An 18,751-nucleotide genomic window follows, 5' to 3' on the forward strand; every position below is an offset into this window, starting at 1 on the left:
AGGGGTGTATCTACAGAGGAAGCAGACCCCACAGCCGCAGGGGGGACCAGTAGCTGTACGGGCCCCATGAGGTTCTAATTCACATACAATTTTAATAAATATTGGTAAAACAGGTCAACTTCTAGACATTTTTGGAGCCTGAAAAATAATTTGCTGTGGGGCCCAGTAATATCTAGTTACACCACATTCATACTAAAAGTTAACTCAAAGCTGAACAACCCTACAGTCAGTGTTTAAACATATGGTCAGTTTTTCAGCCCCAAAGAAGCACCTTCATTAAACTGGCCACAACTCTGCACCCAATCAAATGAATACATAAATAATCTTATATTTTAAAGCTGAAGCAAGAAGCTTGCCACCTGCCATGGTTACCTCTTTTTCGTAGCTCTGCGAAGCAGCCGTTGCACACTTTTGACGGTCGATCTTTGAGGTACTTTAGCGGATATTTGTTTCTTGAGCAACTGCGACAAACAATCTGTTGAAATAGCATCGCAAGAAGTCAAGTACGAGTGTGTGCCTCAGAACTGCCCTTATTTCATATAAATGGGATAATCCGAGCCCTGTCCTGGATTTAAAGGAATTGTTCAGTATAGAAATAAAAACTGGGTAATTAGATAGGCTGTGCAAAATAAAAAATGTTTCTAATATAGCTAGGTAACTAAAAATGTAATGTATGAAGGCTGGAGTGACTGGATGTCTAACATAATAGCCAGAACACTACTTCCTGCTTTGCAGCTCTCTTGTTTCTACTGATTGGTTACCAGGCAGTAACCAATCAGTGAAATGAGGGGGGCACATGGGTCATAACTGTTGCTTTTGAATCTGAGCTGCATGCTGAGGATCAATTGCAAACTCACTAAACAGTTATGTCCCATGTGGGCCCCCTTCAAGTCACTGACTCAGTGTCGACTGGCCCACAGGTATACCAGGAAAAGTCCCGGTGGGCCCAGGTTTCAGTGGCGCCTCATGCTGCTAAATATTTGGCCTATTTCATGGCCATTCCCTATTTCTATGAGAACAAAGAGGCTAAATAGATGGAATAATAGATTATAGTATGTAAAGAAAAGAGACTGGGAGAATAGAGGTTGAGTGAGGAGAGGAAGAATAATAGTACTGAGAGTGGGCCCCTGGTCTAACATTAATTGGTGGGCCCCTGGTCAAAGGTTTTTTTGGGTGTCCCAGTCCAACACTGCACTGACTAACTAGAGTTAGAGAGCTGCAAAGCAGGAAGTTGTGTTCTGGCTATTATGTTTCACAACCAGCCACTCCAGCCTCATTTCATTTTTGGCTAACTAACTATATTAGAAACATTTTTTATTTAGCACAACCTATCTATTTACCCAGTTTTTATTTTTACACTGAACTGTTCCTTTAAGAAACTCATAAAGGGAGTGAACTGATGACCTGTGTAAGAATAAATAAGAGTGTATTACAGACTGTCAGTGCAAAGAAGGAGGTTTGATTCATTGCATGTTATGACTTACCTTGCCGCAAGCATGACAGTGATGGCGCCTTAGCGTTAGGGTGAAGTCGCTGCCACAATTCATACACATCACAGCATGAGACATATGGGCCACACTCGGGGGTCTCTCACCCAAGCCCATTCCCAGTCTTTCCCTGATCTGAGAAGAGACAATGAAAACCATTATTTGCACAAGAACACAGAACTGCTTGGCTGTGCACAGCTGCATGGTGTTCTGGTGTAGCATCAGAACTTCTACTGCACCCCCAGCTGAAGAGCCTCAAGGCCAGAGTGCCAATATAATGGATTCTACACTTCTGATTAGAGCTTTCATTTATGGATCATTTCCTTACAAATGACACAGATCAATGAACCACCTGCAGCACTGATAGGAAATATATAGCCTGTAAAACTGTAGAACAGGTTGGTATTTCCTAACGAGTTTTATTCAGAGGGATATTGTTCCTTATACCACAGGATAGACGCTCCCAATTGTTGTTATTAGTAGAACAGATTCCTAGTTAAAGGAACTAGAAATTGAAGGGTTCTGTACAAATTTACAATGAATTCTTAAAAACGATGTGTTTCAGAAGCATCTATATACTTACTATAAATGAGTTACCAAAGATCCATTGGGGCTGCCAATGCCATTTAAGTTCTAATTGGCTTGTAGGACCCTACTGCAGTTAAAATGAAAAGGGCGGTTCACCTTTAAGTTAACTTTTAGAATGTTATTGAACAGCTAATTTGTCTTCTTCCTCTGACTCTTTCCAGCATTCAAATAGGGGTCACCATCTAAAAACCAAATGCTCTGTAAGGCCACAGATGTATAGTTATTGCTACTTTTTATTACTCTTCTTTCTATTCAGGCCCCTCCTATTCATATTTCAGTCTCTTATTCAAAATAGTGCATGGTCGCTAGGGTCATTTGAACCCTAGAGCAACCATGTTGTTGAAACTGCAAACTGAAGAGTTGCTGAATAAAAAGCTTAATAACTCAAATAATAAAATGAGCAAACCAGATGCAATTTATCACTTAGAATATTACTCTCTTCATCATACTAAAAGTTAATTCAAATGTGAACAATCCCTTTAAGCTGCTTAGAACTCATTGCTTTAGGAAAATAGCCATTGCCCCAGACACACGTTTATGCATCTAGTGTAATAACAAATAAGCCCTGTAAATTAGATAATTTCACTAAGGGGCCGATTCATCAATAGTCGAATATCGAGGGTTAATTAACCCTCGATATTCGACTGGGAACTAAAATCGTTCGACTTCAAATATCGAAGTCGAACGATTTTGCGCAAATCCTGCGTTCGATCGAACGATTAAATCCTTCGAATCGAACGATTCGAAGGATTTTAATCCAACGATCGAAGGAAAATCCTTCGATCAAAAAATCACAGGCAAGCCTATGGGGACCTTCCCCATAGGCTAACATTGACTTCGGTAGGTTTTATCTACCGAAGTAGGTGGTCGAAGTATTTTTTAAAGAGACAGTACTTCGATTATCAAATGGTCGAATAGTCGAACGATTTTTACTTCGAATCGTTCAAATTCGAACGAATTTAACCAATTCGATGGTCGAAGTACCCAAAAAATACTTCGAAATTCGAAGTTTTTTACATTCGAATTCTTCACTCGAATTTTGTAAATCTGCCCCTAAGTGTTACTGGCCTTTTAAAGATCCTGTAAATTTACAACACTCCAGCCCTGAAAAATGCAGAATGCCCTGAGTGAGGGGGGATCACTGGTTGGGGATCACTGGTTGATAATTGACCGGAGATTGCAACTTGGAGATAACAAAACATTATTACATGTTTTAATATTTGTCCACTAGATGGTAGTATTGCATAAAAGTCAACATTTCTAGCACGAGGGATCGCAATCTTTGGGCTCTCTTACTGTAAAGAACCACAGACCTAAATAAATGTAAATGAGTAATTAAGAACTGCTGGTATCCAACATATAATAATATCACTGCCTGCCTCATAAAATGATCCAGTACCAAGTCAAACACAAACAACATATTGTAGGTTGTGCAGATATAAACTCCCCTAATTGTGTATATTTTGCTCCTTGATTTCTGTATTTCTTTTCAGGGCAGCTGATGGGATTTGCAGTAAGAGCTATTCATTGGCAGAAAAAGAAAATATCCACAGAATACTAAGTCAATAGAAGGCTGAATATTAAAATTTAGAAATGTTGGCTTTAGTTTAAAATCTCATATTAAAAATAAAAGCAAGAGGGAAAGAAAAGACTTTTTGTTAATGATTGTGCTATTACCCACTTACTGTATATTTCACACGATGAACGACTGAATGTCCAAACAGCAGGGGGCAGTGACAGAACTAACTGAGTGTGACTGTTGCCTAATTTTAGCAATATAACTGAGGCCACCGGGAGAGAATGTCATTCTTGGGAAGCTCATTACTTTTTTCCATATGATCAGTCTGGATTCCTCCATATAGATAACAATAATGGCTTTTCCCTCATTATATAGCAGTTGCATTGCTTCCCCTAGCTTCTGTAAGGGTCTTAATGATTCTGCTCGGAGATTCCACCTTCTGCAAGTTCACTGTTTTCTGCCTTCTTACCATATCTCCTCCCAAAGCCTTTGCACACAGGGTATATTCTCCACCAGAGTTTTTTTAGTGCCATGCAGCCTGTCATTTACGTGAATGAAATCCATTTGCTATTGACCACTATTGGGCAAATCTCCACTGGCTAAAATAAGTCTGCACACAAGACACGTGTCATGAGCCTTAAAAATGCAATCAGTGAACAGCCTCTTTGAAATCTTTAGATAACTGCCAACCCCAGCAGAACTTACATACGTGTACTGTTTGCACATGTCAATGTTACTGATAAAGTATAAGAGGGAAAATGGCTGCCGGGTGAAAGGTATTTGTTTTAGGAGAATGTGATGGCGCTGGCAAATGGAGGGGGTATATACAGTTAGGGTTGCCACCTTTTATAAAAAATGTTACCGGCTGCTGGGGGTGGGGCCTCAAATGGGCGGGACCTGATGTCAAAAGGGGTGGGGTGCGATGTCAAAAGGGGCGGGGCCATGCAACGGAGACCCGCGGACGCTAGAAGAGGCAAAAGAAAAGGTAAGTTGCAGGGGATTGGGGGCAGGCCGAGGGCTCCTTTTGATCGTATTACAAATTTACCGGCAGCTACATTGCCGGTAAATTTGTAATACCGGCCCCGGCCTTGGCAGGTATTTTACCGGCTAGGCCGGTAAAATACCGGCCAGGTGGCAACCCTATATACAGTACAAATTATGCTGTTTGGGTGGGGATGATATACCCAACTTATATAAATGGTAGGGAAATGTAGGCTTTACATGTCTGTTAAGGTGACCATAGACGTACTGATGATATCGTCAGGGGAGATCCTGGGCATTTTGCTGCCTGAGACGGCCTTCCTTTTGCCAGGGGTGGTCCACGTCGCTAGTGCAGAGAGTGCAACTGCGAATCTTTGCTTTGATTTGCTCGCATTGGCAAAGTAACGCTAGAGAAAATTCGCCAGCGTTCGGCACCCTGGATACAACTTTTTATTTTAGTAAATTAGAGTTGTCTGAGCGAATTTTCGCCTGGTGAAGTGTTGCGATGGCTGAGAAGCCGTTGCTGGCGAATTTTCGCCGCTTAGTAAGTTTACCCCCAACACTTTCTCACACTAACCTACTTTTCTTCCGCCTCTATGCAGTAAGTTGAAATAAACAGCAGGTGGTGCTGCTGACTTATTATTTCATTAGCATAAACAAACCACTAATTTAATGCAAACCAAACAGGAAAAAAATATGAAAGGTGCAAAAGTGCTCAAAACAACATTCTGATTAATTTTACTTTCATTTGATTCAAGGGTTTACTTTTTTTTCAAGGTGGGAATGTCTTGACTGGCAGAAAATAACCAGACATAAAAACACCAGACAGGAGTAACCCCATGATTTGCTTACAAGGAAGGATTTCATAAAACAGATTCCTTCCTATTCACAACAAAGCGAGAAAACTTTATTTGCTTCCAAAAAAAAGGGAAATAAAACTGATGGAGCAGGAACTCCCTCATTGAACTACAGGAATAAACCATGAACTATGGATCATGGGTACAGTTATTCTAGAACAGCTGAAGGGTCACAGAAAGAGAAGTTCTGTCAATCGCCCGTTACCAAGTCACACTTACCTCTAGGTTGTTGTAGATAGATACAGTGGGAGCTTTGTAATATTCCTGCACAGTTCTGCTGATACAGCTATACCATTCATCCCTCTCTGTGCATGAGCTGGTAAGAGAAAGTACAGCTTTTGTTACTCACGCACGAGAGATCAGCTACAGCATTCGTTTGGTACAGATTGACAAACAGTCATGCCATACATTACAGAGGATGTCCACTGATTCACAGTCTGAACCAGCACTGCACTTAATGGAAACAGCCAGTAGGATAATGCTTGCAGTAACAAGTGCACTTACAAAGCACTTTAAAGCCAATGAAAATGTATAAAGTTGTTTAGAATTACAATATGCAAAAAAAAAAAAAAACAGTTTTGGGGTGACTTCCCCTTTAATCCGTATTATAATCTGAAAAAGTGGTATTATATTTAATCAAAGAATAATTCCACATTGTACTGATTTGCTTATTACTAATTCAGGTACTAGATGCATTGTTAAATTCAGTATTCAGAACAATTCTGTGACTCCACTTCCTTATGCCACATGCAACGTTGTGACGTCACTTATTAACAGATGCAGATACTGTGTTCTTCTATATGTAATGAGCCTCAGTGGTATTCAAGGAAATAACACCTGGGCCTGAGTTAGAAGAGAAGGGCCAACGAAATGACATAAATTGCCGGTGACTATTTATGCACGACTGTGGGCGACAAATCTCCTGAAAATGCGTCTCCATTGGAAATAACAGAAATCGCCGGTGGTAAAACCTACACATAGCAAAGCCGTCCGAAGTGTCCCGCGCAAGGCACTTTCAGAAGAACAAAGCGATTCATTGGTTTTACCGCTGGCGATCTCAGTTATTTCTAATGGAGACACATTTTTGGGAGATTTGTCACACACAGTTGTGCATTTATATCACGGGCGACATATCTCCCCATCAGCCACTGCCCTTAAAGGGGCAGTATACTTCTTTGTTCAATGAGTGCAAAGAATAGGGCTTGTGCTGAACATAGTTTTTGACTATTGTTTTAAATACAAAAAAATCAGCCCCCTCCCTTCCCCCTTTGTTGTGACTGTTTTGGGATGTATGGCCCGCTCGCACACCCTGGCCTTCTAGAGATAAAGCCTGGTGCATGGTGATGGAGGGATCGGCACCCTCCGAAACAGACAGTTCCAAGAATTCATTGACACTCAGGGCTGGTTTAAACAGGAAAAACCCTTACCTGTTTATTTGCAGTTAGTGTAACGTTTTGGGGTTATACCCCTTTATCAAGCTTGATAAAGGGGTATAACCCCGAGACATTGCACCAACTGCAAATAAACACGTAAGGGGTTTTCCCTGCTTGAACCAGCCGTGAGTGCCAGTGAATTCTTGGAATTGTGACTGTATTGTCCATTATGCAGGGGGGGCATCTGGGCACTAGTAATCTAGTTATCTACTTTGCAAGGGCCAAGCATAGAATAGCTTCAGTTTCCATGTTTAGCTCAAGAACTAAAAAAAAACAGATATTTCATGGTTAAAACAACAGGCAAAAAAGTATGTTCAGCACAAGCCCTATTTATTAAACTCATGTTGGTATACTGCACCTTTAAGCTGTAAAAAGGGCTTAAAACGTAAATATTTTGTTCATAACACATAGCAGAGTAAAAATAGGCCGAGCCCAACGCATTTCGTGCATATCTTGCACTTCGTCACAGGCGAGTGCTATTTTTATGAATACAATGAGTCCAGACATAATTCCTCAGCAGGGCGAAACAAAGCCCCCTAAATATTTCATTCTTCAAAGAGTTCTGCTATTTATGCTAAGGAAGCTGGCTAGTTTGCGATGTCATATGGCTAAGCCATTAGATCTCTAGCGGCAGCCTCTGTGTCTTTAGGAAAGAATCTGGCACGTGTTTAGACAGCCGGGGGTACAGAACCTTTAGGAGAACTTATGGCCTGTTTATTTTCCCCTAGGCAGGAATGTAAGAGGGGGCACATACTGTCCAAACCAGTGTTACACTAAAGGGGCCCCCTGGCAATAAAGAAAGGCATTTCTCATGTCTGTGGTGGAAATATTACATAAATAATGTAGATCCAACCAGTGGGCCATGGGTTGCAGTTCAGCAACCACTAGAGGGATGCAGGAGGCAGGACATCCATGATATTTATATATTACACAAGAGCCATGAATATCCTGTAGATTATATCCTTTTACATTGTCCTTAGATGATTCACCGAAACGTGTGTACAGGTATGGGATCTGTTATCCGGAAAGATCCGAATTACGGGACGGCCTCTCCCATAGACTCCATTTTAATTAAATAATTCAAAATGATTTTCCTTTTCTCTGTTATAATAAAACAGTACCTTCTATTTGATCCCAACTAAAATATAATGAATCCTTATTAGAGGCAAAACAATCCTATTGGGTTTAATTAATTCTTAAATTATTTTTTAGTAGATTTGAGGCATGGAGATCCAAATTCCAGAAATACCCCTTATCTGGAGAACCCCAGGTCCCAAGCATTCTGAATAACATATCCTATACCTGTATTATAATAAATAATGTAGCCCTTGTAAAATATGAGGATATTATAAGCCTTCAATCTTGTGCCTTTATATGGTCATGGAACTCTAATGTGACTTAGAATATCCTATTATTTTACAATAAAATATTCACTGTACATACTGGATATAGAACTGCTGTAGCCCCAAGGCAAACAGATTTTTTACATAACCCCTAAAGGAAAAGTAACACCAAAAAATGAAAGTGTTATACAATAAGGAAAATATAATGTATTGTTGCTCTGCACTGGTAAAACTGATGTGTTTGCTTCAGGAAAACTACTATAGTTCATATAAATCGCAATGGCGGAAATAGAAAAAAGTCTATATGGCACAGGTTTAATAGTGGATAACAGATAACACCATTATGTTCTACAGAGCTTATCTGCTGTGTAACCTGAGCCTTTTCTTCTTTAAATGGCTGCCCCCATTGCTACACAGCAGCTTATTTATATAAACAATAGTAGTGTTTCTGAAGCAAACACAGCAGTTTTACCAGAGCAGGGCAACACTGCATTATATTTTTATTACTTTAAAACAATCATTTTTTGATGTTACTTCTGCAGCAAAACCCATTCTGCTTATTGTGACTGCAGTATGGTTTATTCTCTGTATATTATGATTTAGACTTGTGGCCTTTTTAATCCAACATTGACACTTCTATGGGGTCCAGTCTGGCCAGAAACATAAAAAAGGACCCACTGAGGCTGGAAGGATACTTTTGCAATTGTGACATCAACTACAGGAATCCTGCAGAGTTATTTGCATTGCTATTCATTTCTATGGTGCTGCAGGGCAAATGCAGAAACAATTACATTTATTTAGACTGTCATAGCGGTTTTAGGGAATCTTTATGGGTACTGCCGGCCTTTATAATTCATCTGACTGGTACAACTCACATCCCCCCGTCTGACAGAATCAAATAAAACTTGTTGGAATGAACACGCACAATATTCAAATTAAATCTCACAAATGAGCGTGACAATCACTCTTTTCCAGGTGAATATTATGAAGTGATATCACACCATTACCAAGCACTTATTACATTTGCATCCTCCAGTCTGGTAATTAATTCCATTATCACATTGATCCAAGACATGCAAACAAGAGAATTCCTTAATACTGGCCCGACCGTACTCTTATAAATATATTCACGCCTCACTCACACCTCTTATTCCACTCGTTTCTTTCATGGGTATTCTGCCTGCTTGGACATAAACATCTCAACAGAAGAATCATTCTCATTCCGACTGCACTTCTTAGCACTGGAAATTAACCTGTAAACTGTTCCCCAACCAGCATATCCGTGATACCTACAGGCTGTTTCATTGTATTAAAGGGATACTGTCATGGGAAAAAAATTTATTTTTCAAAATGAATCAGTTAATAGTGCTGCTCCAGCAGAATTCTGGACTGAAATCCATTTCTCAAAAGAGCAAACAGATTTTTTTATATTCAATTTTGAAATCTGACATGGGGCTAGACATATTGTCAATTTCCCAGCTGCCCCTGGTCATGTGACTTGTGCCTGCACTTTAGGAGAGAAATGCTTTTTGGCAGGCTGCTGTTTTTCCTTATCAATGTAACTGAATGTGTCTCATTGGGTTTTTACTATTGAGTGTTGTTCTTAGATCTACCAGGCAGCTGTTATCTTGTGTTAGGGAGCTGTTATCTGGTTACCTTTCCATTGTTCTTTTGTTTGGCTGCTGGGGGGAAAAGGAAGGGGGTGATATCACTCCAACTTGCAGTACAGCAGTAAAGAGTGATTGAAGTTTATCAGAGCACAAGTCACATGACTTGGGGCAGCTGGGAAATTGACAATATGTCTAGTCCCATGTCAGATTTCAAAACTGAATATAAAAAAAAATCTGTTTGCTTTTTTTGAGAAATGGGTTCAGTGCAGAATTCTGCTGGAGCAGCACTATTAACTGATTCATTTTGAATTTTTTTTTCCCATGACAGTATCCCTTTAAAGGAGAACTAAACCCAAAAAATGAATATTGCTAAAAACTCCATGTTTTATATGCTTAACTTATTGAACCAGCCTAAAGTTTCAGCTTTGGTGACACAGATCTTTACTGCTAAAGGGCTGTGGTTGCTTTGGGCTGGTACAGAAGCCAAAAACATAATGTACAACATTTCTAGCTACGTCTGTAGTTAGGCTTTAGTTCTCCTTTAAGGTGTGCCACTGGAACTATACCATCAAGTAAAAATAATACATAAGAAAACAAATGAGGTCTGCCAGAGTACAGAATGTCTAGATACAGCTAATACTAATGGGGAACATTAAAGTGGTGGTTTACTTTTAAGTTAAATTTTAGTATGGTCAATTTTAAGCAACTTTTCAATTTATTCTGTATAGTTTTAAACTATTTTCCTTCTTCTTCTAACTCTTTCCAGCTTTTCACTGACCCCCATCTAAAAAAACAAATGCTCTGTAAGGCTACAAATATATTGCTATTGCTACTTTTTGTTACTTATCTGTCTATTCAGACCCTCTCCTATTTCTATTCCAGTCTCTTATTTAAATGGTTGGTACGGTAAATTTTGGACCCTAGCAACCAGATTGCTGAAATTGCAAGGGAAAAGTGCTCAGAAGAGTTCTCCAATTGACTGTATTAAAAATATATGATCTGCGTAAGTGTGGCATTCTAAGCCGTTGACACAAGTAGCATTTAGTTTGGGTAAGGGAGGGTGGGAGTTTGAATTTGTGTGCCCCTAAGGGTGATGGCCGATGGGGAGATTTATAAAAAAAACAATACTTTCAAAATAATTATTGAAATCGCCAGTGGTAGAACCTACGTGCTGCTTTGTAAGTCCGAAGCTGCTCATGAGGAAACTTCAGGCGACTTCAGAATGCGTATGTTTTACCACTAGTGATTGCACTTATTGCTGGTGAAGAAGTATTTTCTGGAGATTTGTTGCACAACTACTGGAGACATATCACCCAAAACCTTCAACTTATCTTGAGAAGTGCATTGAGCCCAGACACAGAGGGGCAAATTCACTAAAGGACGAAGCGCCTAACGCTAGCGTAGCGCATTTTCGTTAATTCGCCGATTCACTTACAGACGCTGGCGTAAATTCGCTAGTGTAACTTCGCACCCTTATGCCTGGCGAATTTGCGCAACGGACATAACTACGCAAATTCACTGACACGCAAATTTTTATGAACGCTACCTTTTACGCCAGACTTCCTTTGCCACCTCAGACCAGGCGAAGTGCAATAGAGTAGATAGGGATTTCTTCAAAAAAAGTTAAAAATTTTTCTAAGTCCCAAAAAACGCTGGCATTTTTTCTTTTTTATGGGTGATAGGCTGAAAAAGATCTAAATTTTTTTGGGGCTCCCCTCCTTCCCCCCTACATTTCCTAACTCATGGCACCTTAACTATACAGTGGGCACATGTGTAGGGCAAAATAAAAAATGTATTTGCTGTTTTGAAGGTTTCCCAGGCTTGTGTAGTGCTGCTACATATACCTCCATTGTAACTTCAATTTGGCGCCGTATGCAAATTAAGAATCGGTAGCGTAACTTCGCTTTGCTTCGTGAATTAATCGCTAGCGCAACTTCGGATTTTAGTGAATTTGCGTAGCGCTAGCGAAATTACGCCTGGCGAAGTGCGGCGAAGCGGACGCTGGCGCAACTACGAATTTTAGTGAATTTGCCCCAGAGTCCAGCATCATAACAAAAGGTTCATCGTGTCTCCCTCTTGGTGCAGATAGGTAGCAGAGAAGAAATAGGAATTAGAAAATAGCAATTGTGCACCAGACACAGAGTTCAGGAACTGAACATCCTTTATCCAGACGAAGAAAACAATAAAACCCCACAGAGCTCCCATTAAGGAACAGCCTGGACTAATAGGATTCATGCAGAGCACTTAATCATAGACTTGAGGCTTCCCACGTTCTCTGCGGATTTGTTATATGCCATCTATATCAGTGTGTAGTTTGCAAGTTCTCTGGCAGGTAGGGGTGGCTAATTAGCAAGAGAAGATCTCTTTTGTTCTTTTCATTCCCTGATACCCCTGACTCCATATGACTTTCTATTACATTTATGGAACGGTGTGCTTGTAAGCCTTGTACCCAGGCTTCAAAGGGTCACTTCATTTTTTTCCTTTGCAAGGGTGACTATACAAATACAGGTATGGGACCCATTATCCAGAATGCTCAGGACCTGGGGTTTTCCAGATAATGGATCTTTTTTAAACATTTAAACACTAAATAAACCCAATAGGCTGGATTTGCTTCCAATAAGGATTAATTATATCTCAGTTTGGATCAAGTGCAGGTATGGGATCCTTTATCTGAAAAACGTTATCCAGAAAGCTCAAAATTACAGAAAGGTCATCTCCCATAGACTCTATTTTATCCAAATAATCCAATTTTTTTAAAAATTATTTCCTTTTTCTCTGTAATAATAAAACAGCCCCTTGTATTTGATCCAAACTAAGATATAATTAATCCTTATTGGAAGCAAAACCAGCCTATTGGGTTTATTTAATGTTTAAATAATTTTCCAGTAGACTGAAGGTATGAAGATCCAAATTACACAAAGATCCATTATCCGGAAATCCCCAGGTCCCGAGCATTCTGGATAACAAGTCCCATGCCTATAGAAGGTACTGTTTTATTATTACAGAGAAAAAGGAAACATTTTTTTAAAAATTTGGATTATTTGGATAAAAGAGAGTCTATGGGAGACAGCCTTTCGGTAATTAGGAACTTTCTGAATAGCAGGTTTCCAGTTTCTTTATCACCTCCCATTGTCCTCCTATTTTGTATTTATTCTCTTTCTAGAAGCCGACCAACAGATAAGATCCAGGGATGGGGAACACAATGATACTATAACTACCAAAGGTACGTCCTAAGCACAATTCAGCAGAAAAACATGTAGGTTATAGTGTTCCTTTAAATCCAATTCTACCTTCATCTATATGTTATTAAGCCAATTGCAATACATTAACATGTGATGCCTCTAAACGAGCATGCAAATTAAGAGAGGTCAAAGCATCCACTCAGAAATGTGCAGTTAATAATAATAAAAACATCACCCTTCTTAGCAGAAGCCCATTAAAAGAATGGAATGGCACTGCCTACGTAAAAGCCTATTAATAAAAAAGTCCATTATCTGTTTCTTTAAGGGATATAAAGTAGCAACACACACACCATTCTTCATTCATTTGAGATAGCTGCGGAGTAAAGGGGCACAGGCATAACATTATAAAACTGGGACACATTTTAATGAGCACCCCTGGGTGCACGTGTCAAACATGGACGGCTCCTTAACAAAACAGCTCTTGCAATTGGACATAGACAATAGATACAAAACAGCCACGTGTACATGGATTTTCTCCTTTAAATCCCGTTCTTTATTATTGCTATTTGATTTCTGACAGTTCCAGCCATAGGAATATGTGTTGGACATCACAAGTAATTTCATTTTCCCCATCGCTATTCTCAAAGCCTGATAACGTGCAAAATATTGAACAGGTTGCTGTCTCGAAAGAAGACATTTTTGGAGGGGGTCGGGGCAGAGTTTGGCTTTTTTATTAAAAAATAAATACAATTTTGAGGCTGTAATAAGAATGTGCTGCTCTGTGAATGCCAGAACAGGGTTACTAATGGAATCTGTCAGTGGTTCCGCAGACATAAACATATGGTTTGGTTAAGCTCTACCCTCAGAGCAATTTTATAAATTTCATTAGCCAAGGACAGCGAATCTGTGATGCTGCGCACACTCCGGCGATATCAGCCATCCTTTTCCTCCATTCTCCCTGCATCATTAAACATCTCAAGGCGATAATCACGCAATTCACACAGATAAAGCGTGATAAAGTGTAGAGCTAACACATGCCTGATGGCCTCTGAGGTGAGTTATGTGTAAATTGAGACTAACTTGCTACGAGTAGGTAGAGCTGTGTTATTGTGTGTATTGTTAAAGGCAAGAAATCTGTACAACCCAAGATATCATCAGTCTTTAGCACCTCATATTGGGCACGGCTGGCCTACACTCTAAATATATCAACTGGTTCTTAAGAGTTGGGCATACATGGCCAGATGCAGAGGAGATGCTCTGATGTTCTTTTTGTTTTATGGGACTTTTCAACCTGCCTGATAGATATCTACTGCTTAGAGGAAAATATTTTGGTTGAACTTGTCCCCCATACTTAGGCCAGTGCTACCCATTTGGATTGAAGTCAGCAGCTTTTGTTGGCTCATGTGTGGTCAGCCCAGTAGTTTTTCATTTACAGCATCAATTAGGCAATTGGAGGTTTGAGGCTCATGTGACTGCTCTTACTCCAGAATTGCTAGATAGCTATCTGTCAGCTTTAGCAGGGGCTGTTCAGTTCTGCAAGTTCTGTTTAAGGTCTGAAGTCCAGACTTGAGATCAAACTACACATTATTAAGAGCTTGACATTGCCATACCAGGAGAAGTTGTTTTTAGTTTCAATGCAAAGTTGTCCCCCATCAGTATTTGGAGCCCGTAAGGGACAAAACATTACAGTCTCGTAGCCCTTCACCATATGTGGTTTCTATTTTTATGTACCCTACGTCTGGCACAGTTGTTCTACAAGACTTTCATACTGCAACATAAATTCATTCTGAATTTTGTGCACAAGTGAAAAGAAAGACAAGATATTCCCTCTCCTTTGACACTCACACTACTGACTTCCATGGGAACATGTCCTTTCTCTAACTCCCTGACAGACAGGTTTATCAGCAGAGTATATTTGAGTATTTTCACCCTTGAAAACAAGATCCATAAATGGACTATTTGCGGGTTGTGCTGTACATCTCCAAATATAAAAATGAAGCTCAAGACAGGTTGTCTTCTTTGCATCTGCCTTATCCTGGAGGCAATGAGATACTGGGATGATGTAAAGCAGATGGAATAGGCAGTGTTCAAGGCTTTGGAAACTATTGGAGTCTTAAGCCGATCCCGTACAGTACTTGGCCAATAGGCTGAAGGGACGGATACTATATCATATCATCATATAAATGGTATGGACACCTTCTTATTGTTTCACTTAACTGAGCAAAGAGCACAGTTGCAACAGTTGGAAAAACATCATCAGCCCACAACTGCACTGACAAGTCATTGTTCAATGCTAAAACATCCTTAAAGGAAAACTATACCCCCCAAACAATCTAGGTCTCTATTAAAAGATACTGAGTAAAACAGCTCATGTGTAAAACCCTGCTTCATGTAAATGAACCATTATCATAATAATATACTTTTTTAGTAGTATGTGCCATTGGGTAATCATAAATAGAAAATTGCCATTTTAAAAAATAAGGGCCGCCCCCTGAGATCGTAAGATTCACTGTGCACACATACAAACCACATGTAAGGTCACATGAGCCAATTAACAGACAGAGTTCTGCCTTTTGCTTCCTCACTTCTTCCTGTTACAGTTAGTGTTGTAGTATTTCTGGTCATGTGATCTCTGAGGCAGCACAGATAGAGTCACGAAATGGTGGTTCAAGGCAAGAGATGTAAAAGGGCAATATTTATGTAAATGTATATTCCAGTTTGGTAAGATTCTTTAATATGTCATTCAATTTGATATAAACTATCTGTTGCTTAAGTATTCATTTTGGGGGTATAGTTTTCCTTTAAATTATCTTTCTGTCTTGGAAGCCATAACCATCTATAGGGTAAAATTGTCCAGGGTGCACTCTAATTCTCTTTAAATTTCTGGTATATTGACTCTTCAGGAACAGACTCTTCCGCTTGTTCCTGATTAGTTTGTCAGCCGCCTGCTCTGACCTTGTGTCTGACCTTGGATTAAGCTCTTGACTGAATTATTGAATTATGGTCTGCATTCCCCAATACCCCACTTCCTCCTAAAGTCCACACCGGAAGCAATGTGTTGTGGAGAACCTACTCTCATACACTTAAAGATCTAATCATAGGGATGCACCAGATACAGGATTGGGTTGGAAATCTGGTCAAATAACATTGCTTTTTGTGCTCATCTTTAAAGCACTGCATTGTGCATATCTTTAAAGCTCTGGACAACTGAATACAACAGTTTTTAGTTCAGAATTAATGCAATTTATTTTTCTATAATGGCCTTTAAAAGATGTTTTTTACTAAACTAAATTTGGCATGGCACAGAAAGTTGCCCATCTGATTTCCCTGAGTATTGGCAAAAAGTGGTGACGGTTGTACAAATCAATAAACAGATAGAGTTTTATTTTAGTCTTAATGTCCCCCTTTAAGACAATTTTTCTCAATTAAGTAATTGTGAAGCAATGCTTCATAGTTATGTCCATACTGCTTTGCAGAAGGAGGCTGGAGATTGTTAAAGTGTCATTATTCATTGAAACCTTCCATACGCTAGACAATAATTGTGATTTATAGACTCTGATCTCTGGCCATTCTGGAATAAGACACTATTATGTCTGACATCTTTTAAAACTGCACATCCTAAACGATTTAGGCTGATGCATTTAACATGTTGAAGAGCACACATAATCTCAGAATCTGAGGTCTACAAATCATATAATGTGTCCGAATGAGATTACAAAACATATCCAGATTTACCTTGCAGACAACATAAGGCAACGTTCCATACATTCAATTTTAAGCACATTCTGCGCATGCTCCACAATGGGGCGACTAACCTAGAAGAGAAAATATATGTTTAGAGAATACATCTGTTTTCTGCAGAGAACATGTTTTAGGGACTTAGGAGACAATATTGCCTAGGCACATGACAGTTCAGTGCATGGAAGTTTGAATACTAAGAATGGGGACCCATCTTCACTGTGCACAGGGCTATTAGAGTCTATGTTACCAGTGTTACAAATTCAGATTGTGATTACAATACTACAATGCTATCATGCTAATTTATTATCATACATCTAAGTCCAACAATCTATAAGCAACCAAGTTTGAACTAATGTATTGCTATGGGTAATGTTCGCATATTTCCTGGTATACGTGAGACTTTCAGTTTTTTGCCAGGCATGTAAGAGAGGATATGAAAACAAAGGTACATCATGATAGGATCCCTACAGTATTCTCAAGCTGCGCATACATGGTAAAAGCTGCTAAGCAGATCTTTACCCAACAGAGCCACCAATTCTGATTTTGTTGGGCCCAATTTTGAATGATTCTATCATTTGGCCTCCAGATCAACAATCAAATCATAGTTGGAGCCAATTCAGTCATCGCCCAATGGGAAATTAATTTTGGCAAAAAGCTGATCGAGCAGGACCTCGCATACAGGACTTGATAAACTGAAACTCTGTCTGGAGTGGCTGAGTTTGCAGCTTTTATTGGCCCACGTATGGGCCTAATATATTCCAAACTAACAGTTCATCCAAGACAGATCTTCCATCTCTGGCCTTATCATTTATTCTCAAATAACTAACAAGGATATGCACCCTAAACATTTTGTGGACAGATACATGTGTGAATAGAACATGAAATATAGAAATAATTACCCTCATTCCTGGAATTGAGAGGGTGTTCTTCAGCCGGTATTTGCCATCTTTCAGTGGGTATGTATAGAGCAAAACATCATTCATCTGGATGAATATAAAAATAAAGGTGAATTGGTAAATGGGGTTAAGTATATAAAGTTACATGTTTAGCCTGATATAAGAGATAGCATATTGTAAATAAATAACAGATGAGAGATTCAAGACAAAGCATAAGCAAACACAGCTGAAACGCCCCGGAAGAGCAGATAAGAAACTGATCCCCACCTACAGGGTCCGCAAGCTCTCATTGTAAAGACATATTCATATACATCTTAGCACACTTTATTCAATTCATTTAGAAGCCAATGGCAAATGTCCCTTTATTAGAGCAGCTATGTGTGCAGGCTTGGAATTGGTTTCTGAATCCCTTAGCAGTATTTGGAAGACAGTTGGAGGTTATTACTGCAACAGGTGACAGCAGAGCTTTCATAGCAGCACTTTTTCCACCTTTAAGAACCCTGTAGAGTTTTGGAGGTGGTCTTGCCCTTTAAAGGGATCCTGTCATGGGAAAACATGTTTTCTGCACTGAAATCCATTTCTCAAAAGAGCAAACAGATTTTTTTATATTCAATTTTAAAATCTGACATGGGGCTAGACATTTTGTTAATTTCCCAGCTGCCCCTGGTCATGTTACTTGTGCTTGCACTTTAGGAGAGAAATGCTTTCTGGCAGGCTGCTGTTTTTCCTTCTCAATCTAACTGAATGTGTCTCAGTGGGACATGGGTTTTTACTATTGAGTGTTGTTCTTAGATCTACCAGGCAGCTGTTATCTTGTGTTAGGGAGCTGTTATCTGGTTACCTTCCCATTGTTCTGTTGTTTGGCTGCTGGGGGGAAAAGGGAGGGGGGTGATATCACTCCAACTTGCAGTACAGCAGTAAAGAGTGATTGAAGTTTATCAGAGCACAAGTCACATGACTTGGGGCAGCTGGGAAATTGACAATATGTCTAGCCCCATGTCAGATTTCAAAATTGAATATAAAAAAATCTGTTTGCTCTTTTGAGAAATGGATTCAGTGCAGAAGTCTGCTGGAGCAGCACTATTAATTGATTCATTTTGAAAAAATTTTTTTT

General features: G+C 39.5%; 1 protein-coding gene across 1 annotated transcript in view; it reads right to left on the reverse strand.

The window, feature by feature from the left end:
• Nucleotides 1-18,751, reverse strand: part of fgd5.L (FYVE, RhoGEF and PH domain containing 5 L homeolog) — a 117,123-nt gene that overhangs the window by 9,591 nt on the left and 88,781 nt on the right. The window contains exons 13-17 of the mRNA XM_018259058.2: nt 17,641-17,724; nt 16,736-16,815; nt 5,652-5,748; nt 1,485-1,622; nt 373-475 (exon numbers count right to left, since the gene is read on the reverse strand). Coding sequence (XP_018114547.1) covers nt 373-475; nt 1,485-1,622; nt 5,652-5,748; nt 16,736-16,815; nt 17,641-17,724 — 502 coding nt within the window. The remainder of the gene's footprint in view (nt 1-372; nt 476-1,484; nt 1,623-5,651; nt 5,749-16,735; nt 16,816-17,640; nt 17,725-18,751) is intronic.

The sequence above is a fragment of the Xenopus laevis genome, chromosome 4L (genome assembly GCF_017654675.1).
Source record: "Xenopus laevis strain J_2021 chromosome 4L, Xenopus_laevis_v10.1, whole genome shotgun sequence".
Taxonomy (NCBI): domain Eukaryota; kingdom Metazoa; phylum Chordata; class Amphibia; order Anura; family Pipidae; genus Xenopus; species Xenopus laevis.